Below are 25,750 nucleotides of genomic sequence, written 5' to 3' on the forward strand. Positions count from 1 at the left end.
CTAGTGTTAAAATCAGATAATCTTAGTTTACCAGAGTCTTTTGTTGAACTCAACTGTTACTATGCATCTTTTATGAAAGCTTTTAGCTACTCAAATTTTAATCAATCTTTTTTTCCATTACAGATTTAATTTCTAGAGATAATGAGATAATTCTTAAATGTAACTAGTCTAGTTTGGAAAAAAAAAGTATAATATCTTAAAACACTTGGAAAAAAAATCTGGTCGTGGCAACATGTGCCCGTAATTTCAACAGCCAGGGGTTAAAATTGGTAGATCCTGGGGCCTTGGTTGCTAGCCAGAAAGACCAGCATAATTTGTGAGCTCCGGGTTCAGTGGGAGATCTCTGCCTCAAAAATGGTGTAGAATGATAGCAGAAGACAAGTGACCTTAATGTCTGTTCTCCACATGAAGGCACACTTGCACATACACACAAGCAAATGCATACATAGTAAACATTAAAAAAAAAAACACTTGTAGATAAAAGGCAATGTTACAATATGATATTAGGTCATACATGTAGCACATTCTATAGGGCCCTACAAAAATATTAACGATGAACAAAATATAGGTTTCTGATAAGTGATCCATAATTGGAATGGCCACTGCCTTAGGAAAATACTTTGTAATTACTTGACAGTGTTGCTGCTATCATTGAAACAATTACTATACAATTATTGTACAGAGTTCTTAGAACATAGCCTTGATTGTAGTAGTTGCATAGGTAAGCTTTTAACTATTATCATCTTCTTTTTTGAAGTTTTATTTATTTGTTATTATGTATACAGTGTTCTGCCTGCATGTACACCTGTAGGCCAGAAGAGGGCATCAGATCACATTACAGATGGTTATGACCCACTGTGTGGTTGCTGGGAATTTGAACTCAGGACCTTTGGAAGATCAAGCAGCTCTCTTAACAACTGAGCCATCTCTCCCGCCTTTATCATCTACTTTTTGTTCCCTATGGACGTGAAGTGAGAGGCATTTCTTCCCAGCGAATGAAGATAGCTTATTCTGTGCATGATCAAGTAGATGAAATGAGGCTGTATAAATAATCTACTATATAGCAAGTTGTCATCACATAAGAGTTTAAGTTATTGATGTTTCTAAAATACCTGTTTCTAAACTTGTAAATATTTGTTTGAAACTTTCAGAAAAAAACCTGTGTTTTAAATTTTATTTGCACAGGACACTGAAACAGGGGACTAAATTCAATTCTTTAGATGCTAACTTTCAACAGTCAATAAATACTGATTTAATATTTATTTAGTGAGTTTGTGATGACTTATTACTAATTTTTCCTGTTAATACTCATACACTAACTTACAAAAACTCAGTTTCTAGCCATCAGTTATTATATATATAATTTCATAAATACAAGCAAAATTATTATTTTGCTGATAAGTCAGAATAAATTTCTTATCTCATATTCATTATGATGTTTCATACCAATTTTCTCCATTTTGGAGAGAAGGCCATCAAGGCACAGGATGTTTCAAAGGGAAGCAAAACACTTCATCCTGCAGGAAGCAAATTACTCAAAGGCTTCAGGAAACCCTTGAAGCTGATCACATTCACTAGGCTCCTCTCTCTTCAAGAGTATTTAAGCAGTAAAGACTGCGGAGAGACATTTTCAGAAAACTCAAGATGTGAGAGGTGGCTCAGACAAACTAAGCTGTCTGCAAAAGACACTCTTAAACTGATTTTCTTGCCTATAGGCCTTTCATTAAGTTTCAGAGTTACAGCTTTAGTGAGCTGTCACCTACGTTCAGGTCAGCTTTTGATGCTATTATCTGTCTTTGAGTCATTTCTATGCCCATAAATAACCCCTTACTCATACTCTTGTGAGTAATTATAATAAAATTCACTGGTTCACCAAGTTGAACTTTGGTGGTAATTTTACTTTGGGCTGTCATCAATTTTTTATTTGATAAGTAGATGTTTGCTTACTTCTTTCCAGGAACAGTGTCAAACAACACAAGCCTTAAATTAAAACATATAGGACTGGAGAGATGGCTCAGAGGTTAAGAGCGCTGACTGCTCTTCTAAAGGTCCTGAGTTCAATACCCAGCAACCACATGGTAGCTCCCAACCATCTATACTGTGATCTGGTGCCCTCTTCTGGTCTGCAAGTGTACATTCAGGCAGAACACTATACATAATAAATAAATCTTAAAAAAAAATTAAAACATATATATATATAAATTTTTTTTAACAGTGCGATGGTATATTGGTGCCAGGACAAACTACAGAAATCTGTTCCCTATGTGAGATCACCAATATTTGCACATAACACATTTTAATGTCTCATGTATGACTAGTTAAGTCTATGCCTGTGGGACTCTCCGACATGGAAGGTTAGCTATACTTGCCCTTCTTTTGTTAACTACCCCATAGGCTCTATAGAGCAATGTAATATATAATACAGTGGTTCTTATAAAAATTGAGATAAGGATTCTTCATTTAAAAAAATCAATTAAAAAATTTTTTTTCTATGCCTGTAATTCCTACTATGACCACTAGCATGTCAGTGATTTTATTGAGATTCAGTGGTTGGGAAAGTGATCACCATGGTCCTGTATAATTGTGTGGAGCCGCCTACCCTCCAGTAACATTAAAGAAATTGTATCGACTCACAGAATACTAACGCCATCATATTAAGCAATTATGCAACATGTGGGAAACTTTGATAGTGTTTAGCTGTAACTGTTTTCCCCCCCTTCTTTATATTCACTAGTCATTCATCCAGAAATTCAAATTTATAACAGCATTTCTCTTGGGCAATTTAAGGTCTATATGACATCATTTATTGTAGTTAATCTTGTAAGGAACCAACTTAAGTAATTATTGAGTTCCTTTATAATCTAGAATAGTATTTGTGTTAACTATTTTAAACTTAGCTTTTCTTTAATTCAAAAGTCATTGATTTGTCTTAATGAACACAAAATTATTATTTTAATATTTGGTATTAGTTTTCCTTTTTAAATTTTTGATATATCTATAAAATATCTTGAGCTTAAATGTAATTTCTGTAAACTATATTGAGATAAATATATCACTTTTTATGAGGTTTATTTTAGCATTGTTATACATCAAAGAGAGAGCTTTAAGGCCTCTGATTCATCATTATGAGAAAATTTAATTTATTAATCATGACAGTTCTGACTAACTCTCAAGGATGTGAAGCAAGTCAATTTTATCCAGTCAGACAAGTAAACTACTTTTGCGTCTCTTACTTTAAGTACTTGTGTCTAATAGAGAAAAGAAAGAGTACTTGTGACAAACACCATGTGAGATCTCTTTAATTCTAAGGGATATATGCCAAAAGAGTTTGAAAAGATTCTCATGTCACGTAGAAGTGAAAGAAAATGTAATTTGTATGCCTCTCGTTTATGAGCATCACGGATCTAAACTTTGGCTCAAGATCTAGGTCATTGCGAAAAGAAGTGACTAAAGAATTTCCAAAATACAGGTGCAGCTACAATTCTCTGACATATTTTCCCTTTGTGCAGGGTGTGCCTTTGTTCTCACAGCTGGAAGATGTGTACTTTACATTTTCAACCAAAAAGAAAAATTCCACCACATTAAAGAACTCTAGGAATTCATGTGACCTGAACTGTAGCAATAACCGTGCTATCTTCACTTGCCTTTAGTAAGGATATTAGGTGCTTTCATCTGCAGCTTGTCAGTTCTCAACATGTTGGGCAAAGCATATCAATAAGAGAAATGAAAGCAACCATCTGAATACAAAGCGTAGGAAAAGTAAAACCACATAAAATATCGGATAACCAACTTTTTCTAAGAATGGCTTTTCAGATTTTTGATAGGAAGAATGAGAAATACAGTCATGCATTCTACTGATAATCTGAATTTTATTTTATTTTTGCTTTTATCATTCAACTTACATTTGTCCAAAGGGAGACAACAAAACAAAACCAGGTATGATCTAAAGAAGAACAGAGATTTTGTAACCAAACTGCTGAGTTTTAGCCGACTCATTTCTCTATGTTTAAAAATGTGCGTTTTTACTTCTAGTGTTTTAACAGTTCGATGGTCATAATTTATACAAAATGCACAGATGGTCTTGGGAGTAGTAAAATTTCAGATGTTACTACTTCCTGGCATATGGAACACTACCGTGGATCAGCTTTTTTGGCAACATTTAAATGATTTTAGATTTTTTTATACATTAACATCTTGGCATCAGTTCATAGTCATAGGTTGTTACATCTTTAAGTTGTCGGATCCCTGATTAAAAGTGGTTTTTACATTGCTTCCAAACTGCTGAAGGTATGAATGGCTGGTGCTTTTGAGTTAGAGGATAGCATCCCTTTGGGCATTGAAAATAAATATGATACTGTAATAAATTAAAGACTGGCAAAAAATCATAAAATTGTCTAATACAATATATGATGTCAGAGGAATTTCCAAGATTTTGCTTAAAAAAAAAACCAAATTTACTACAGCAGGTTTAAACTATGACTGTTATAAAAATGAACACATTCATATTGAAACACATAAAATATAACATTAAAAATTAACTGGAACATTTAATTTTTTTTATCTACCATATTGTAACCTATAAAGAGTCCTGTCTAGTCTGTGGCCAGTTTCAATATTTTTACCACCACCCACTGCCCCCATCCTGCCCGCAACAGCACTTGTCGGAGCCATCTTTGATTGACACCAAGTTCTTACGGGTAGGTGGTCAACGCTTAGTCCTCACATTATTTGATCTACCAGCTGTGACTGATTCCTCCCCAGATCCTCCTGAAAACTCTGGACAGCCCACCTGCTTTCCTTTTTTTTTTTTTTTTTCATTTTAGGTTTCTTCTGCTCTTTCATTTGTTTGCCTTTCTGCTCAAGAGCTAAGCCCTGCTTCTCCTCTTTTTGTTCTGGACTCATTCTTAAATGACGTGAGCTTCTAACACTGAGCAAAGAGGTGGACCCTGGTGAGTTTCATAGGCATCAAGATAGACTACTATATGTTAGGAATACTGTCGTGACTTGTGTCAGCAGGTCAAGCCTACATCCACCCTACCTGATGGTCATGGGCACAGAGTTGAGGACTGCAAAGTTCTGAAACCCATAATTCAGGTCTTGGGCCATGAGCTGTGTCCGATGGTCTAAGCTTACCTATGTAGAGGTTGCCCAGTGTAAGGAAACAGTGCAGTTGAGACTCACTTAAGTACTCGTATTTAATAACGTTAGTCTTTACTCAAAACACACGAAGCCAAAATAGTCAAACGGAGCTGCCTGAGAAGCGGGGGTGATCCGTCTTTCATCTCCTTAAAGGGAGGGGAGGACTGCATAAAAATGAGTACTTGTATGCTCGCCACAACTTAATTTATTCTCCTGCCTCAACCTCAAGTCTGGATTTCTGACTCATACGCCCAACCGCTTATTTCATATATACTTAGATCTTTTATGAGCATTTGATAATTACCATGTCCAAACCTCAGCTCTGATCTAAGCCACCCCAACGATCTACACTCAATGCGCTATCGTTAGTGGCACCCACACGTTCTCAGGCCAACCCGTAAAGGTATGCCTTGACGCTGCACTCCTTACACGCCATGTCCAACATACTACTGTGCAAGAGATTCAGGATCCAGTTACTTTTCTACAGCTCTCCTCCTAATAGACTGATTCCACCCCCTGCTCCCCATCCCCCCCCCCCCCCGCCATTTATCTCGTGGCTAGATTACTACAAAAACTCCCAATTAATGTACCTACTTTTGTGATGGCCACCATTCATACCTTCAGATGTCATAGTGACAAGGCCTCCTAGGCCTACTGAGATGGAGATATAAAATATTTGTTACATTCTGTTACATTGTAGGGTATTACAAAGTGGGCCATTTGCTGTTTCCGGACATTCTATATTATGACACTCTCCTTTGTTCACTCTAGTCAGCCAAGCAGATTCTTTCTTTGCTCCTTAGTGGAAATGTCGGCTGGCTATCACTTTAGGTCTAGAATCAACTGCTCTGTCCAATCAAAAAACAGGTTTTCTGAATATCTGCGCATTAACCTATCACTTCTCCTAGTATTTTTATTCAGGCATTCTCTGATCACCCTTTTAACATTATGTACCTATTAATCTCTACTGAATTCTTCTCTACCTTTGCATATTTTATTTTTAAATAATGTTGTACAATTTGAAAGCTATATAATAGTTATTTATTTGGTATTCTCCAGGGTACTGAACACAATTTACTTAATGTGCTGAGAATTTTGTCTTTAGTTTGTATTAAACACAAAGAGGTGATCAGGAAAAAGTTGAGAAAGCCAAAGATAATAGCCATTTGGGTGTGTCTGAATTATTCAGGCAGGGAAATGGGAACTCTGGAGTGCATGCACTAATGTGATCTGGAGTGTGATCTAAGGGTAAAATATTTTTATGTTAACAGTACATGGAACCCAAAGGAATTATTATCATTAAGCAGAGAAATGTTTCTTCTCAGTATCTATTCCCCTGGGCTCTTGCTTTCATTTCCTCAAGCAAACTTGTCACACAGAATTTTCACTTTGTTTGTGATTTTTCGGTGCTTCTTAAAAGTTGATAAAGTGGAATTATCTTATTCTAGTTTCTAGACTTACCAAAATCTTTGAGTTACTCTCTCTCTCTTTTTTTTTTAAAGTCATTTGAAGTCATACTTATTCGAAGGCAGATTTATTCTGTCTCTCTCACTGCTGAGTTATCGTGCTAGTTGATTAATTGGTTGCTCAAGTCTAGGGCAAGCATTTCTTAGATGCATGTGATGTGTGTTGTAACTTATTGAACAAATTTTCAATACTCTTTTCCTCACATAGACACTCTCTTGGGTCACAAAATTCACAACGGAAGATATCAGCATATGTGGAACAAAGGAATTAAGATGAGGGGACGCCTACTAATCGTAGAATCAAACCAGTCATGATTCAATGAGAGCATGTTTGATTAAGGTGTTTAGTGTACACTTACAGGACACAGGTGAAAAAGCCAAATGGAATCACAGATATAAAAAAGACAATGCACCACATAGTCTCTACCTGAAATAGAGATTTAAAAATATAATCTGTAATTATGGGATTTTATTTTACAATGAGGTATAGTCATACTCTATTTAACTAAGAGTGAGATTTTATTTTTCAGAAGCCATACTAAACTATATGGAAGAGAAAAGCAATTTGCAAAGGAGACTGGCTACAGCAAACCCTTGAAGTAACTGAGGAGATCTCCTGGAAGCATCTTATGCAAATAAATTTTGTAAAAATGTTAACTGTAAACACATGGAAATGGTCTCAGCTTCAAGCAACCATAATAGTTAAATCTATATAGAAATATGAACGTTTACACTTTAGATTCAGAAATATGTACTCTTCCTTTCACTAGCCTCTAAAAACCATGCATTTTCATGTCTGTACAAGGGAAATTGAAATATATTTCTTTTAGAAGAAGAACTGAGAAAGAGAGCTAATGCAAGGCTTTAGTGCCGAGAACTGATTTCTATGTCCTCTTTTGCTTGGGTAGCGATGCACACACATCTACCGCAGATGTCCCCTGCCACTGGAGTCAGTACTCACAGTTATTCTTTCATCTTTATCATCCAGGGGTGAGCCATCCTTTTTCCAGGAGATAGTGGGTTCTGGATGGCCCCGAGGAGGCTGGCATTCCATTACGGCAGGCTCACCTACCGCCACCATGACATCTGAAGGGTTTTGTCTGAAGTCATCCCGTAGTACTGTAGGGACAAGATTAAATCATCACACTCAATGGTGACATATGCAGTCCTTATCTCTGAGCTTCAGCAAAAGGGACATTTATTAGAATATACTTCCACTAATAGCTATGCAATGCAACTTAAAGAACCCCTATCTATTCCCAGCATCTGCTGCTCAGAAAAGGTACTTGTCCTTTAAACATGCTCAGAAAGGATTATGTCATATTCTTCACAGGGCAGCAAGCATGTGCACTCTGCTGCTTCTCCTCCTCACAGTTAGCATTTTATCTGAATTGCACGCCTTTTCTGCCCACCACCTACATTTCTCTCTTCCAAATGCTAATGACTTAACTGAATCTTTCACTTACAGGAAACCTCAGAACACTGCTTTCCATTATTACATCAATTACAAACACACAAACAAAAAATATGAATGAAGATACTTGAGAGCATACAATTAATTGATTTTATAGATATTTAAATTACCATAGAACATTGTAGTACCAATGTAATTTAAATATAGTCACTATGAAAACTCCACACACATTTGCCAATGACTCCAACATCAGTGTGTTTTTTTCATTGTCACTGGGTTGGAAGGAGTTAGAATACATGTTATAATTAGTAGACAGCATAATTTATGTCCAAAGTTATTTTTGTTAGCCAGAAACCTATTTAGAAGGAAATAGACTATTAATCTCTTTTACATTGTAAACTTTAAATTTTAAAGGAATAAACAATCTATTCACGTCATCTCAAGTGGACAAGAATATAATATTTACATACCATAAAATAAGAAACATTATTTATTTAATGACTGCAGGGGGAAAGTGTGGGAAATTAAACAAATAATGTGCTCTAGAAACAGCTCATACAGGAAAATTGTCCTTAGTACCTTGATAATACCAAGAGATGTTAAATTACTTGTCATCGTCAACAGGCCTTAAACCACAAGTATATTCTTTGTTAAATCACCTTGAACACATGATTTTCATACCACATTTTAAATTACAAAGCATGGAAGGAGACATACACATCAACACAAAGTCAATAGATGGTCAACTTTCCCATAGTTATTGCCCTTCATTCTGCGTAGAATAAGATGTGAACCATCTTCATAAAGTAGTATAAGGGAACACATAAAGTGTTTATTTGTAAGCTAAGTACATAAATCTGGAGGGAACAGTGCTTATCTTCAGAAATAACACTGAACTGAATTTTAAAGCCAGAGTTGTGTATTGGAATGGACATATTTTCATCCACGTGGCTTTTGAAAATGTTTTAATAGAACGAAGCACCATGATACTGAAAATTTATACTCGCACCATCAGTCAAAATAAGAGCAACCTTAAATTTTACTTTCCTAGCCTTGAATAAAGTGTCCCCCAGTAGTTGTTTTTCCTTTCATCTCTTTATTTCCCTTCATTTGTGCTAACCGTATTCATGTAACCATGCAAGCCATGCGACCCCATGGAAAACTGGGTTTATCCTGTATCCTGAAACAACTCTGGTGCAACAAGAACATGCTAGCCCATAGAAATGCTGCTTCAAAGAACAGTCTTGTTTCCTATCTTTGGAAGAATAGTGAAATGAGAAGGAAAAGGAAGTACACCTGGTCCAAACTGTTAGAATAGTTACCGCTATACTCTAAGCTCTTACAGCAGTGCAGATGCAAAGTGCATCTTGTTGAAGTGAGATGTCTTCAATTCCTCATTAAAAAATAAGCAGCTTGAAGGCTTTCATCATGTCTAAGCTATACTGTTATTAGGAGATAAGAACATAAAATAAAGAAAACGTAAAGTATGGCCTTAACAGGCAGCAACTGCCCATGCTGGATCCTGTGACTAATCTGGGACAGCACCCTTGAAATGTTCTAACACCCCTGAAACACTCAAAAGAAAATATCTTTCAAATGAAAGCAAACATGTTGTACAATTTTTTTCCAAGTGGCAGACTTAAAACAATCTTGGCCATACTTTATTTTATTTATAAATTAAGATCATATCTCCAGTAAGCCAATAAATGGTAAAATGTCTTATGGAAAATATCAAAGGTTTAAAATCAGTCAAGCTGTACTTACCATTTATCATATTATTTGGGCTGTTTTTACAGTGAATAATAGAAAACTAATAAAGCATAATCCATTAAAGATTGCTGCTTCGATAACACTCATGTAATTATTTTTGCAGCTGTAAAGTATAAAAATTCAGTAATGTTTGTAGCTACAGGCAATGTTTCATAAAGTATGAATTTAAGACGTTTCCTTCTATAAAAACAATGTTTCTTACCTATATTTTCCCTGAAATTTTCCTTTTGAAGAAAATATTAAATGCCATATTACTAAATGACATTATTTTTAATTAAAATGTACAATTAAAAAACTGTGTGCATATGTAAGTAACTTAAAAATTACATTCAAATGATTGGCAACATCTTGGTAGAAAAATATCTAAAGTCCTCAAGAATTCCAAATCGTGGATCTTTTAAAATTTTGTCTTTTTCTTCATTTATCCAGGGTACTTGCTTTGTAAAGTTTTAAAAAATATGATAATTATAAAATTTAAAAAAAGTATCTCAATTCTCAAAATAACATGTACCATTAATTTGAACAGAATAAATAGCATTCACACTTCTAGGAGGTATCAATTAAGAGAGAGCCAGCCAGGCCACTCTGCAGTTACAGCTGTGACCCATCTCTTCTTCTTTGTGTACCTGAGCTTCTGCATATATAGGCTGATGCATACTGAGCTCACGGGCTTTTCATATCTCTCACTTTTTAAATAAGACAAGGCAGACCACCAGTGAACTCCCGGAAGCTCTCGGTTTTCAAAAATGGTTAACTTGAATTGCTCCTTTTAAATAATGCTTACAATTATTTCTGTTTCTGAATGATGTTAGGCAAGTTTTAGCTAATTTTTAAAATCACATTTCATTTTAATTATGTGTATATATGTGGATCTGTATTTGCCATGGCACATAGACGTTGGCCGAAGAAAATATGGAAGAGCCAACTATGTACACGTGGTTCCCAGGGATTGAACTTGGTCTGTCAGGTGTCTTTACTCATTGAGCCATCTTTGTATTATTTCTAAAACAATGATTAAAATAATTATCAATATTTTCTGTGAGAAAAAAAAAAAGCCAGTGATGTGCCAGACTCCTGCCCACATAATAGGGAGTAGCTAAGAGACAAAGCAAAGACACAAAGTTCACGTGTGAGGAAGAGTCAGTATTTGCATAGCACTGTGGTGGCAATACACCAGGCTTTACTTCTTTATTTTTTATTATATTTTATTAATTTATTCATATTACATCTCAATTGTTATCCCATCCCTTGTATCCTCCCATTCCTCCCTCCCTCCCATTTTCCCCTTACTCCCCTCCCCTATGACTGTGAATGAGGGGGACCTCCTCCCCCTGTATATGCTCATAGGGTATCAAGTCTCTTCTTGGTGTCTTGCTATCCTTCCTCTGAGTGCCACCAGGTCTCCCCATCCAGGGGACGTGATCAAATACGGGGCACCAGAGTTCTCGCTGACAGGCCTGATTACCTTAGTTCAATCTTTAGACTAGAGATGGTGAAATGAGAGAAGAAACTCACATAAGTTGTCCTCTGGCCTCCAAAGAAGAACAACTTATGTGAGAAAACAAATAAACATGCAAACAAACCTAAAAGAGAGTGACCCACTCAAATTATGGCACCAGCCAAGGACAATACATGCAGTAAACTTCGAACCCCCACCCAGTTCTAGCCAACGGACAGGACATTCTCCATAGTTGAGTGGAGAGTGGGGACTAAGTTTCACACAAAATCTGGTGCCCCATATTTGACCACGTCCCCTGGATGGGGAGACCTGGTGGCACTCAGAGGAAGGATAGCAGGCTACCAAGAAGAGACTTGATACCCTATGAGCATATACAGGAGGTAGAGGTCTTTCTCAGTCACAGTCATAGGAGAGGGGAGTAAGGGGAAAATAGGAGGAGGGAGGAATGGGAGGATACAAGGGATGGGATAACAATTGAGACACAATATGAATAAATTAATAAAATATATTTAAAAAAAAAAGAGAGAGTGAGCGAAACTGGTTGGAACTGGAAAAGCATTTGTCATTCTTGCAGAGGACCTGGGTAAGGTCCCACACAATGATTCACAACCATTGGCAAATCTAGTTCCAGGGGACTAGAAGCTCTTTTCTAGCCTTTTTGACCTCTGAAACACCAGTTAGACATGTGATGTACACATATACATGCAGGCGAAACCCCCAAAGTCATAATAAAGTAAAAAAAATTAAATCAAAATTTAAAATGAGACTCTAACAGATTAGGGTGTTTCAAGGTAGAGAAACACGTCGTCACACCAAAGAGAACCGTAACACAGTGGTAATCTTAGCAGTGTAGGGTATTTAATAAGTGTGCAGCACTTAGTATCTCCTCATTAAATCCTCATAATGAATGAATGAATGAAATGAGATTACTATCTTTATTATACAAATGGGGAATGTGGAAAGAAAAAATCAGGGCCAAGCCTCAATCAGCTCGCCAGCCACAAAGGAAATTTCATCGAGCAAGTTGCGTGTCTATCAGTCTTGTTCTAACACTATTTGCAATTCTATCTACTTAAGTGTCATAATGTAACTAATATTTCAGCTTCCTTCCAAGGGAACAGAAGCTCACTGAGAAATCTCCCTCCTGACAGTCATATGTCTAGCCTCTTACCATTTTGTACTCTCAGATTTCCCCACGTTTGGAAGGGACCTCTTCACATATTGATCAGCACACTGGGAATCAGAATTCATTATCCAGAATACATATGATGTGTTACTTCTCACCAACAGTTTATTTCAACCCCAACCCAACTGAACAGGCTGTACAATCATCAGCATTTTAATTAAACATAGGCATTTTAATTAGAACTGGGTATCTTGGGAAAAACAACAACAACAGCAAAAAAGATAGAATGCAGTCTTGAGATCTATTTTTTTCTACATAAAAGGTAATCTTGTAAATGGGACTTTGCAGCTAATGGCGAATACTATTTATGGGGAGAGAAAAAGCGAAGTCCTTTAAAAGTAGAGGGTGCCAGAGAAGAAAATAAGTTAGAAAGCACGGATATAGTTACAAACTTATAGTTTCAAAATCATAAACAATTTTCAACTTAGAGTAGAGTACAAATGCCTCACTTTTATAATACATCATGACCTCTGAATGTCAACTTAACAGGTTTGCATTAAGAACTGTTATTTAATTTCATTATTTGATATAAGATATCTGTATTAATTACAAACCTTCTGCCTGGTAACTATGCTATAAAGCTCTTCTACTTTTCTAATACAAGATAAACAGGAGACAGCCTTGGGTTAGGGAGTTGGCTCAATTGTGCTTACTATACAGCGTGAAGACCTGAGATGGATCCCCAGCGCCCACGTAAGAAAGTGTGCTGGAATATGTTAATAACTCATCACTGGCAGGCAGGGGTGAGCAGGTTCCTGAGGCTCATTGGCCGGCCAGCCAGCCTCACACAATGCATACGTTCCGATCTCCAGTTCCAAAACCAAAGTGAATGGCTCATCAAAAATGACATGAGGAATGAATGCCCTTTGACCCCCAGAAGCAAAGTCACCCACTGCATGCATCCTCTCACAAATGAAACACACACACACACACACACACACACACACACACACACACACACACACTGCATACCCCTAAAAAAAATCCTGTCAGAAAGTCAGAAATAGAAATTGAATAGGACTTCCTGCATGTTATTTTGCAGGAACAGATGTACTTTGGGAGCTGTAAGGATTGTATAGGAATACGTAAACTATTTGTTTTCCAAACTTTTAGTTAGGAAGTGATGCTGAGAGAACAAAGCGACATAAATAGCCCCAAATATTCTGTAGTAAATTATCAAATTTTAGCTTTAAATAGCCCATATACACAAGATGATACCACACTAAGATGAAACCAGAAGGGACAAAATGTAAAATATTCCATCAAGTGATGTTCATTTTAAGCAACCCCCATGTAATGTCATTCTTTTTAAAAACATTACTTTCAAAGATCAGATCTGGACAGGGTTTTCATTATACAGCAATTGTTTCTAAAACACGTTTACTTTTTAACAATGATATGGAATTTATCTATGGGTATTCTTCTATAATTATGTCATCGATTACAGGTGGTTTTAACACATGCCACTTTCATCTTAGAATGTTACATTTTACTTTGGTGAGGACTCTGGAGGGAAATATACTGGAGGAAGCACTCATTTTTCAGGGGCCGGAACTTCTGAGCTTTCAGAGGCTGCCGACTCTCCATCCTAGGAGACAGCTACCCTTTTTATTTAAAGAATGACATGTCCCTAAACTTACCTGGTGCTGGCTGATGTCACATATCAGTTCACCTCTGGGAACAGTTATGTGCAAACCACTACAAATAGAAAGAGATACTAGGACCAGAATAAAAGTAAGCCGTGGTGACCTGTTACTTTATATAAGGTATAGAGACGGAGCAAGCTAAGTTAACACATACGCATGCTCCCGTGGTCTGGTTTTGCTGGGCTGCAGCACTGGTGGCATGTTGTTCTTGGCCCCTTCTTTTTCTCTGCCATTACATTCAAGAAGAAAAAAAAATCCAAGACATTTTACATCTTCAGCAAGAATCAACTTCCAGACTGCACTTACTTTTGGTCTATATTTGCATTTTTGTAGACTCATGGACAACACTGTGATGCTTCCTGCTTCATGGTTTAGGATACTCCCTACCATGTATTACAGTGGCATCAAGTCACGGAGTCAAATGAAAGGTGACTTTGGCATGCTAGGTTGGTGTGAACATCTGTAATGACTTGTAGAGAAAAGTGGACATTCATAAGAATCAACATTTAAAAAGCTAAAACCCAGCAGAGTAGAAAGTCTAACAAGAAGAGACTTGATACCCTATGAGCATATAAAGGGGGAGGAAGTCCCCCTCAGGCACAGTCATAGGGGAGGGGAGTAAGGGGAAAATGGGAGGGAGGGAAGAATGGGAGGATGCAAGGGGTGGGATAACCATTGAGATGTAATATGAATAAATTAATAAAAAAAAGAAAAAGAAAAAGAAAAAAAGGGAAAAAAAGAAAAAAAAAAGAAAGTCTGGGGTAACATAAACATATATACTAACGAAGGAAAAAGGGCAAGTGGCTAACTTATGCCCTCTATGCTAAAAATGTTAGTAACCTACTAGATGTGTGTGCATTTTATACACTTGGATATAAAGTATGAGGGACATTAATTTACTACTGAAGAATGCATGATTTATGAAGCACTACCCCTGTTATTGGCCTATGATGCATAAGAGTTAGAAAACGGAAGTCATGCATTTCAGAATTACCAGTAATTCTTGCAGTCCTTCGTGACTGTGATAAATATACTCACAATGACTCAGTTATTTCCACACAAAACAGAGTTTAACACTCTATCTTGATAGGGTTATTATGAAAACTAATTATTTAATGTTTATGCAGGACTTGCCATTTTTATGGGGCATTACATCTACAAAGAAGTATTGCTATTAGTCACTATGTAAGGAATTGCCAAATTTCTCAGCTGCCAGTACAAGTGGGAAGGAGGACAAAGAATGCCATTGATGGGGGCCTCCAAGTGCCAGAATGAAAGTCACACTCAGGAATACGCTGGCAGGGTTAAAACAACACAGACAAAATGAGATATCTGAGCTATGGGACTCTGATTAGAGCAAAACAGGCAGTCTTTCTTTCTTTCTTTCTTTCTTTCTTTCTTTCTTTCTTTCTTTCTTTCTTTCTTTCTTTCTTCTTCCATAAACCCAACTTTATATTTAGTATCATGTACTCAGGAGCCTTAGGAAAGAGCATATTCTTCTGTATTTACTGCCTTCCTCTACCTGAAGGTCAACTCCAGGAAAACAATGAATTTGTCATCATCAGTTCCATACCACCACTGCCCAGAACAATACAGGAGATATGCCGTGTGTCACTGCCTACAGTGAATGTTTTGTGCGTTAGATATTACATATGAAATGGTGACACCAACCTGCATTAGTCCTACTCTCATAAAGCTCTGATATAAAGAAAGGTAGAAAGACAATATTTAAGTAAATGATATATATATATATATATATATACATACAGAGATAGAGAGGAGGAAATATATTGTGATAAATAGACAATTATTATTGTACATTATAAAAATGTACAGGTATTTTTGAGTATAAGTACACATGTACAAAGTACACATGTACAAGTAATATTGTATATATTATTGTGCATTGTTGTATATATTATATTACATGATATATTGTATATAAATTATTATTGTGATACAAGGCAGGGAGGAAACAGTATGAAGCTGTGAAAGATTTGTAACAAACAGAAGTTGTACAGGAGGTAAAGGGGCTCTGAGAAAAAAAGAAATGAGCTGAATCCTGAAAAATTAGCAAGAATTATCCTAAGGAAGCACACTGTAGGAAGAGGAAACAGTCTATGTCGAAGAGGAAATCTGGCACTGTAAAGGCATTCTAAGAGACTTAGCCCAGTGCAGTGTGTTAAGTTCCTGACAATGTGGCTTGAGTTTGGTGTGGAAAGTTGGCGCAGTGGTGCTGTGTGCAGCAGCCTACATAAGGAGCTAGCTTCTATTTCATGTCCCACAAGTTTTGGGGTGTATCTATCATAACGAAATGCTCATTCTGGCTACTCTATGAATGAACATGAGATGGAAATAAGAATGGAAAGGGACAAAACAATTTAAAGAGTATTGTTCTAACTAAGAAAAAAAGCCAGACAAGGGTGGCACATGCCTTGAATCCCAGCACTTGGGAGGCAGAGGCAGGTGGATCACTGTGAGTTCAAGGCCAGCCTGGTCTTTAAAAAAGAAGAAGAAGAAGAAGAAGAAGAAGAAGAAGAAGAAGAAGAAGAAGAAGAAGAAGAAGAAAAGAAAAGAAAAGAAAAGAAAAGAAAAAGAAAAAAGAAAAAAAGTGAATTGGCTGAAATATAATGGTTTCAAATTCTGCTGTTTAATATTTAATGCAAGATGAGATTTATTGACTAAGATTGTATTATGATACTCCAAGTCCCAGTTAGGTGGTACTGTTCCTCAATTAATTAAACTATCTTATGATTTTAGCGTGATTGATTTTTACTTTGAGGCATATCATATATTTTATCTGACTTAAAAAACACACTTGAAAGTCGCTATTCAAAAACAATTACAACATGACTGGAGTACCACATCACATCCATGGAATATATACCAAGTGTTAGTGCTATTCAAGGGACTTTGCAAGTACAGAGCATCAAGTGGTCACAGTAAACTAGTAGGTGGCGTTTTGATCATCGAGAACTTATATATGACTTACAGCAGGTTAATTTTCTCTAGCTCTCAAATAGCAGTGTAGTAGGTAACCAGTATGCCTTATAAAAATTTAAGATTTGTGATTAACGATCACAAAATGAACAGTTAGCACTTGTTGAAATAAAAATTATTCTTCATACATTAATTGATACAGTAAATTATTAAGGTGGTAGTTTTAATCTATTCATGAAGAGGTGTAGATCTTGCCCTCAAGAGTCTAATATCCTTTTGCATTCAGCATTAGTACTTTCAAAGCTAGAGAGGAAAGGAGAATGTCTCTAGGATTTGGGTCTGCTATTGTTCTATTCAGAACTTTAGTTAGTCTCTGTTTTTTTTTTTTAAAAAAAAATCAGTAAAAGAGTCATTTGTATCTTGGGTTAATTTTTGTAAATGATTGTTTGTCCCTGTTATTCAACCTTGTCCTAAACATTCATAGCTATTGTTCAGCATTGTTCTAAGACAGTACTATCAAGGGTAATATGTAGTCTTAATTCAGAATATGGGCCTTCATCTAGTAATTGATCCTTGACAGTATCAGTGCCTCTAGTCCTATTTCATTGCTCCATAAGTGAGGCCCCATCTTTCCACCGTGCCACCTATTGCCATTGGGGACCCAGCTCTAGAATGGCTGTCATCAAATCTTTCTCATCTTTCGGAATTATGTGATTCTGTGTGGCCCACTTATTATCTGTTTGACATAAGGCAAATGTAAGCCATAATTGTTTATTGCCTCCTTAAACCCTTTTGAATCTTGTGCATCTATAGGTTGCCAATCAAAATCCTGATAACTTTGTAGATTTTCCTCATCTCCTGGTAGTTTTTTTTTTATCAAGGCTGGGAAAATCATTTTAGGTTTTTTAACAGCTATAGACCTCCCTGTAGTCTTGTTACAAAGTGGTGTTGCCTGTTCTGGCCCTTCTCAGTATCATTATTCTTAGTTATAAGCCTTTCTAACTTCTCTTCTAAAGTTTGTTTCCAAATTTCATATTTTCACTTTGCTTTGTCTCTGATACCCTAGCATTTTCCTCAGTCCAACCTATAAATTTTTTTGCAATTTTTTCCTCTAAAGCCTTTTCCTTTGAAGTACAGAAAGCAAAAATGATTATTAAAGTAAAAATAGTAGTCACAATCAGTAACAGGATCTCTCTCTTTCTGTCCCTCCTATGACACTGGTGCCATGGGTTAGGTGCAGGAAGAAGAAAATGCCCAGAGTGCATGGAGATTTGGCCTAGATGATGATAATGAGAAAGTATTTGGGATTATGGGTGGGAGGTAGCTCGATAGAAACTATTAGAAGCAGATGATATTGGATTGGGGCAGAGTATGGGATATGAGATGTAGTTAAGCATATTAATATCTGTCCTGCCCCAGGGTGACCAAGGCTATTTTAAAATATAACAGTTGTCTGTGTTTTATTGATTGCTAGCAGATTAAAAATACTGCCATAATAATAATTATAGGGATAATAATAAATATTACTAGGCCATACTTATATAAATGCAATAAGCACTAATTTTGGCTAGTCTTCTAGGAAATGCCCAGACCTGAGACTGTCCTCTTGTTGATTGACAAACTTTACTTCTGTGTCATCTCAAAATATACTCAGCTGAGGTAGCACTGTAACTTTAAAATAGTATGTAGAGAAGTACTTTTCCCAACTACTTTTATGAAGATAACACCTTTATGAAGTCCTGTTTAACTACAGTTTATATACTCATAAAACCATGCAATCTAATCATGAACTTCCTAGCTTCTCTTCCCTCCCCACACTGCAAACAAGGATACACAGTCGGGCAGTGAAAGGCTCAAGGTATTTTGTTTCATTTTTGTTGTTTTGTTTTGTTAAATGAATCACTAGACATGTACAACATTAGACTTCAGCCCTAACCGTTTGCATACTCTCTATTACAGGGGTTGATAGATCTGACAAAGTGCCTGTAAAAGGCCAGAGTGCTGTCTAACTGGAATAGATGATGAGAAACAATGGCTATTTAATTAAAAAGAGAGGGAGAGAGGAGGAGGAGGAAGAAGAAGAAGAAGAGGAAGAAGAAGAAGAAGAAGAAGAAGAAGAAGAAGAAGAAGAAGAAGAAGAAGAAGAAAGAGAGAGAGAGAGAGAGAAAGAGAGAGAGAGAGAGAGAGAGAGAGAGAGAGAGAGAGAGAGAGAGAGTATTCATAGTTTATTTCTGAAGGCTGGGAGAAGAACAGAAAGATTTTAAATGGTTTTAGCGAGTAAGGGGTGGGAGTGCCTAGCATTGGTAACAATCTCAAGGGAGAAAAAGCCTCACAGCTTAAAATGATCTTGTTAAAACCGCCCTAGCAATTGTGGGACACCAGAGAAAACAGCAATTGGGTTTAAGAATGAAAAAGAGGGGGGAAAAAAAAGGCCTTCTCACCAGTGTATCTTTGTGCAGCATAATTAAGGTTGCCAATTATAACATGTCTCCCAAAACGCAAAGGGATATTTTTAATGATAGGAAAAACCCAAGTCTAAATAGCACACAGAGGAACACATCCTCTAAACAAAAAGGTCTTTAATTGGTGACAATCTGCCCTAAATCACTATTACCATTTCGGAGCATAATGACTCTCAGATCTGTTCTTTCCTTGGATCTTCCCCTATCACAAGCTGTCTAAGACCTCAGAATAATAATGGTGAGCACCTAACAGGGCTTTCAATCTCCAAGGACCATAACAAGTGTGCAATTGTGTAGCTGTGAGAGCTGCCTTTTCCTAACAGTGCGGATCCCTTGGGAGAGAACATTCAGCCTCCAGCTCTCTGGCCGACAGGGTTTAAGACCTTTTTTTTTTTTTTTTTTTTTTTTTTTTTTTTTTTTTGCTGAGAGCTGCAAATGCACTAACAAGCTCTGACTGAAGATACAAGGGATTAAATTAACTGAAAAACATCATTTTATAAATCACCTTAATGATGTTAGTTTTATCAATAATTCTACTTTACGCAATACGCAACTTAATCCTCCTCAGGAAGTATTAGATGCAAAAGAAAAATATCAAACATGATAACAAAACAATACATAACACTGTCAAAAAAAAAAAAACCTCACATTATGAACCATTCTTAAATGTTGACAGCCTGTATCCAATTGTTTTTTGTTTTTTGTTTTTTGAGACAGGGTTCCTCTGTTTTAGCCCTGGCTGTCCTAGACTTTGTAGAACAGGATGGCCATGAACTCACAGTGGTTCACCTGCCTCTGCCTCCCTAGTGCTGGGATTAAAGGCTTACGCCACCACTGCCTGGCTTCCTTTTTTTATTTTTTTTTAAACCACATGCTGGAAATTAAAAGTCTTCAATCCATGGGAATTTCAAGCTGCAAAATATGTTACTCACAGACACTCCTTGCTAGAAGCTCAGTGTTAGTCTCAGTTGAGTTGACTGAAGGTAAATTATATAGAGCCAACAACCAGGACATCAGTGCCCGACTTGGAGGCCTCCTCAGCTTCCAAGGGAATGACAACACAGTGTGTCTCACACGCACTCAAAGGTACCTGGCTTATGTGGAGAGTCTTGGCTGTGTTTTGATGCCTTAAAAATTCAGCTTCACTTTTTACCCAAAATATGGCATAGGAAGATGTGATGGATACCCAGGATGCTTGACAATAGAGGCTGATGATGCGTCTCTTCTTGGGTAGCTTGGCATATGGATTTCTTGATGCTTCCTAAGACAAGCACCATGTCTGTGGACATCAACTTGGTGGATTTTGGTTTCCTTTATCACCATATAAATGAAATAATGATGATGATGAGAGGAATTTCTGGGGCCCATAATCCTTGCACATGAAAAAACAAAACAAAACAAAAAACTGTGATGGAGTTGAAGAGAATTTTCAGCTGTGAAGAGCACGCAGGGCTCTTTCAGAGGTCTGAGGTTGAATTCACAAGCCTGTAAATCCAGCTCCAAGGGACCTGACATCTTCTAGCCTTTGTAGATACTCTACAACCTGGCAACACACCTGTATACAAACCAGGCCCCTACACATACCTTTTAAAAATTCTGCGAAGTGTTTGGTAGTTACAACAGTTATGTGATGAAGACTAATATAAAATATTGCAAACCTAAAATTTCACCAAAGATGGACTCGAATGCAAAAAATTAACAAGTCACAAACATGGCTCATAAAAAATTAAAGCATAGAGAAAGAAAAAAAATGGACAAAAATCTGGTCAAAGTTGTCCTCCATAAGATCTAGTCTGTAATATAAAATTAAGCAACAACAACAACAATAGAAAAACAACCCTAGGGCTAACGAGATAGTTCAGTTTATAAAGTGTTTGTCATGCAAGTACAAGGACCTGAGTTCTGATCCCCAGCACTTAAGCAAAATTTGAGTATAGCAGTGTACATCTGTAACCCAGATCTGTGGAAGTGGAAACAGGTAGATACCCAGTGTGTCCCAGCTGGACAATCTAAGCAAGCAAGTAGCCTCCAGAGTGAGAGAGAGAGAGACCCTGATGCAAGGAGTATATTGGAGAACAACTGAGGAAGACATCCCATGTGGATCTCTAGTCTCCAAGCACACACACACACACACACACACACACACACACACACACACACACACACACAAGTGTGATCTTTTCAAGCCTGTCCACTGAACCACTGTGATTCACGGTTCACCCTACCATTTAGCTATAGACTTGTCCCTTTGTATCTCTAGGTTTACATCAAAATATTTGACCTACTGCAGAGGGAAAATATTTTTAAATTGAATTTTACTAAATATTTATAGCAGTTTTCATGTTATTGCCAAAAAACAAGTTACGTAGCATTACATAGCATTACAATAGGTTATCAGAAATAATCTAGAGACGATTTAATGTACACTGCAGGCTTGTGTAGGTTATATGGAAATAGTCCACATTGTTACACAAGGCATTTGAGCATGTGTGTATGTGTGTGTGTGTGTCTGAAACCAACATTCCTGGTTGACATTGAGAACTGACTATATGCATATACAATCTCTTTAATCTATAAATTTTATCCTTTTAGCATCCTCATCTTGCTCCTGTTCCATGTTCCCCCACTGTTATTCCCCTGTACTGTATGTCTACACAGAAAAGTTGGTTTCTGGTGCTAATTGATCTTCCTAAGTAAGTTTTCTTGAACACCAAAAAGATGTGAAACTTGCCTTGTGCTTAGCTGCCCTGAAACTTTGCTCACCTCTGAACGTACACCACAGAAAGATCTAGATTCATAAACAACTTTTCTTTTGGGGTGAACGAAGTAGAAACAAAGCCATGATGCAAGGAATAATTTTGCAGCAAGGGCATTCATAGGTAGCCACAATATATGATGAAAGCGACAATCTAGACACTCTAGAAACTGTAAAACCACCATGAAGGCTCCCCTTTGAAGTCTACAGGGATCAGACATGGACCAGCACCCCAGATAAGAGACCCCCCCACCCTCTACTCTAGCCACATACTTTCCTGGCAGCCCCTCCCCAGTTAACAGAAACCACAGTCACAAAGCCTGACCTGGACAGGGTCTCACGAATGAGCAAGAAAAATTTTCCTCTTGCAACAAACAAAATGTGGTGAAATTTCACAAATTTAAGCTGCTATTTTTAGGGGTAGCCTTTGTCGTAAAATTCGAAGGAAAATAATCCTGGCCAATTGTTAATAATTTTATTGAGTTTGCTAAATAAAATTATCTGCCAGAGGTCTTTAAGTAAACCAGTCTTAAACAATCAACTGAGGACAGGGGAATCTGGCAAAGGCGGACTAAGGCAAATGGATAAAGGTGCCCAGTGCTTGTTAGGAGAGTTGAAAACCTCTGCTCATAGAGAAGGACAAATGTTCTGATGACCAGGTTAACAGACTGGCCTTTGAAAACACTCTATGAGCTATGTAAAGAGCTATAAAACCATCAGAAGCTTGAGATGCAGAAACAATACAAAGGAAGCTGTGAGCCTTGCTGTGCTGCAGGATCACTGTGGATTAGTCTTTCCTTTAGCAGACCCCAGTTGGGGTGGCAACATCTTTTGTAAATTTAACAAATGTAAATGGTTTTAGTTTTCAAGTAGCAGCTGTGACTTTCTTGACAATTAAAAGAAATCCTTTGAGTCTCTAGGCATAGAAAGACAGTTCTGTTTCTATTGTATTGTTTGTAACTAGTCAATGGTGTTTGATTATCATAAAATTTTGTCTATAATTTAAATATATTGATACAAGTGTTTTGAAGTCGTTCATTTGGTTTTTTTTGGAGACACATGTAATAAGTTTCCTCTCATCAGCAAACCTTTTATAAGGCAATAAAAATGAGAAGTGAATCATTTTAGAGATCACTTTATTAACTATTAGGAGAAAATGTAGAACACTTGGTTTTTTTCTTGTACCTAATATTCTTAGTTGCAGTAGTTAGTAAATAGAAACAGAAACATATTGGTAACACAATATTTGAAATATTTTTTAAGGTTTTAACTCTCAAAACAATGTTATAGCTTCCTATGGACACAATTTTCACATTGTATAATTCAAGAAATGTGATGCTGAAGTTAATTTAGTAGATCTAGCTTTCATATGTAAACTGAATATTAAGCAACAAGCAAAATTACCTTAAAATCAATATGACTAAGGTTATGATTTTTTTGAAACATGACAATTCCTATGATTATTAATAATAATGTAATATTTATCTGGTAAAGTAATTATAAAACTATTTCTCTATACCTAAACAGGTTTTCTTGGCCCTTTAGTAGTCTCGTAGGAAACTAAATGAATGTTCTAATTTAAATAAAAGATTGGAGTCAGGTGTTGTGGTGCACGCCTTTAATCCCAACAGTCAGGAGGCAGATACAGACAGATCTCTGAGTTCGACTTCAGCCTGGGCTTCAAAGGAAAACCCTAGTTTGAAAAACCAAAGTAAATGAATGAATAAATAAGTAAATATAGGTGTGTAACATTTTAGTCGACATTGACCAATGATGGTTAGATGAAATTCCTGACTGACAAGCATCAAGGAGAAATCTCAAGGTCTTAATGTCTTAGAGCAAAATGGTGGGTCAAAGGAAAGATTGTAAATTTTTTTGTTCTGTTTTGTTTTGTTTTCTTTAAGCGCAGTTAAAATACTGAATGCCTTTTGACCTAAATACCAAAAGCCAGGAAATCATAAAATTAAAAACACATTGTTGCTTCCACTTTTAATTATATTTCAATTTGTTACTTGTGCCTGGCGAGTTCACTGAGTTGCAGTTAAAGGGATGCTTATGTGGATATACAAGGATGAAGGACATATATCTGTTAACATAATCGTGCCTCCAAAGAAATGAGATGCCAGCATCTCTCAAGTGGGAATCTTATGCTTCCCTTTGGGTTCATGGGCCACAGAGAAGTAATTTTACTGGAGTCACATATTTTGACCCATGAAGTCCTTTCAAATTCAAAAATAATAAAAGCTAATGACTTAATTCATATAAGAAAATTTAGTTGTGGTGAATTTTTATGATGAAAAGAGAACATTTTTTTAAGATAGACAATTTTATGTTCCCTTCTAACCAAACAACTTATGCAGGTTCTTCATTAAAGTGGTGTAAATGACACAATTTCTGATGCTTTTAGAGAGAAGCATCACAGTAACTTAATATCACATTTAGCTTTAAACACCCAGAATTTTACAATGTTATAATTTTGTTGACAGAATCGAAACAAAGGCATATCAAAGCATTGTGAATAGTAATCTGAAGACTACTACCAGTATTTATACAAGATCCCAGGACTGGAGGAAGCATGCTGTAAACAGTCATTAATGTGGAGGAATCTAGCCATGCACGTGATCACGTGACAAAGTACATGAGAAGCATACATGTATATTACCTCAAAGTGCATAAATAATTGAAAGGATCTAGGATTAAGATGATGTTACCTAAGTAGTACTTGAGAGAAGAAGCATATTGCTGTCACTAAGAGGAATAATGGCAGGCCACTGGAAAGAGTGGCAATTCTAGGATTCACTCTGACCCCACAGGCTGCCGAGACAGAGTATTAGCAGCAAACCAGCACTTAGACAAAGTCAGAGACCTAAGACATCCTAAATTACTATGTAGTGCTCTTGGCTCTCTAATGGCTTGCAAACGAACTAGTAAAGGCATTTACAGCAGCTTTAGAAGACTACTTCACGGACAGGCTGCTTGAGCATTTTAATCCCTGAATACTCCCTCCAACCGAACCATTTAAGGTATGTGGTACTCTATCACCGGCATGATTAAAATCACATCTTAATCTTCTAGATTATATTCCATATTGAGTACGTTTGAAGTTAACTGTGGATTTTAATTAACTATGCTAATGTACTTCACTACAAGATTCCACAATACATGTGCACGTGGAGACTTAACATGAAATCTATCTTCTTCCTAAATTCACCGTTGAGTATTATTTATCTGCTGTTTATCTTAATCCAGTACACAGACGTTCAAAAGTCTTCTCATGAGAGAATATAAAACGGTCTCTATCTTTGATTCTGCTTGTCATCAAACTACACTCATCCCACAAGAATAATTCAGCTAACTGTCCGTCTCACCCCCACCTGCACACCTACTGCATTGTCTACCCTGTTGCTCAACTCTGACCCTAGCCTTAAAGCCAGGCAGTCTATACGTAAGACAATGTAAATCCCCATGGAGAATGTGAGCCCTCTGGTTGGGTAAGGTTACTCTGCAAAATAA

At 36.7% G+C, this 25,750-nt stretch overlaps 1 protein-coding gene across 7 annotated transcripts in view; it reads right to left on the bottom strand.

The window, feature by feature from the left end:
* The window catches only part of ROBO1 (roundabout guidance receptor 1), a 994,953-nt gene that overhangs the window by 134,951 nt on the left and 834,252 nt on the right, over positions 1–25,750 (bottom strand). For all 7 annotated transcript variants that reach the window (XM_084802512.1, XM_084802517.1, XM_084802513.1 and 4 more), the window contains one exon: positions 7,567–7,724. In XM_084802512.1, coding sequence (XP_084658638.1) covers positions 7,567–7,724 — 158 coding nt within the window. The remainder of the gene's footprint in view (positions 1–7,566; positions 7,725–25,750) is intronic.

Source organism: Acomys minous (genome assembly GCF_964271855.1).
Source record: "Acomys minous genome assembly, chromosome: 11".
NCBI lineage: Eukaryota > Metazoa > Chordata > Mammalia > Rodentia > Muridae > Acomys > Acomys minous.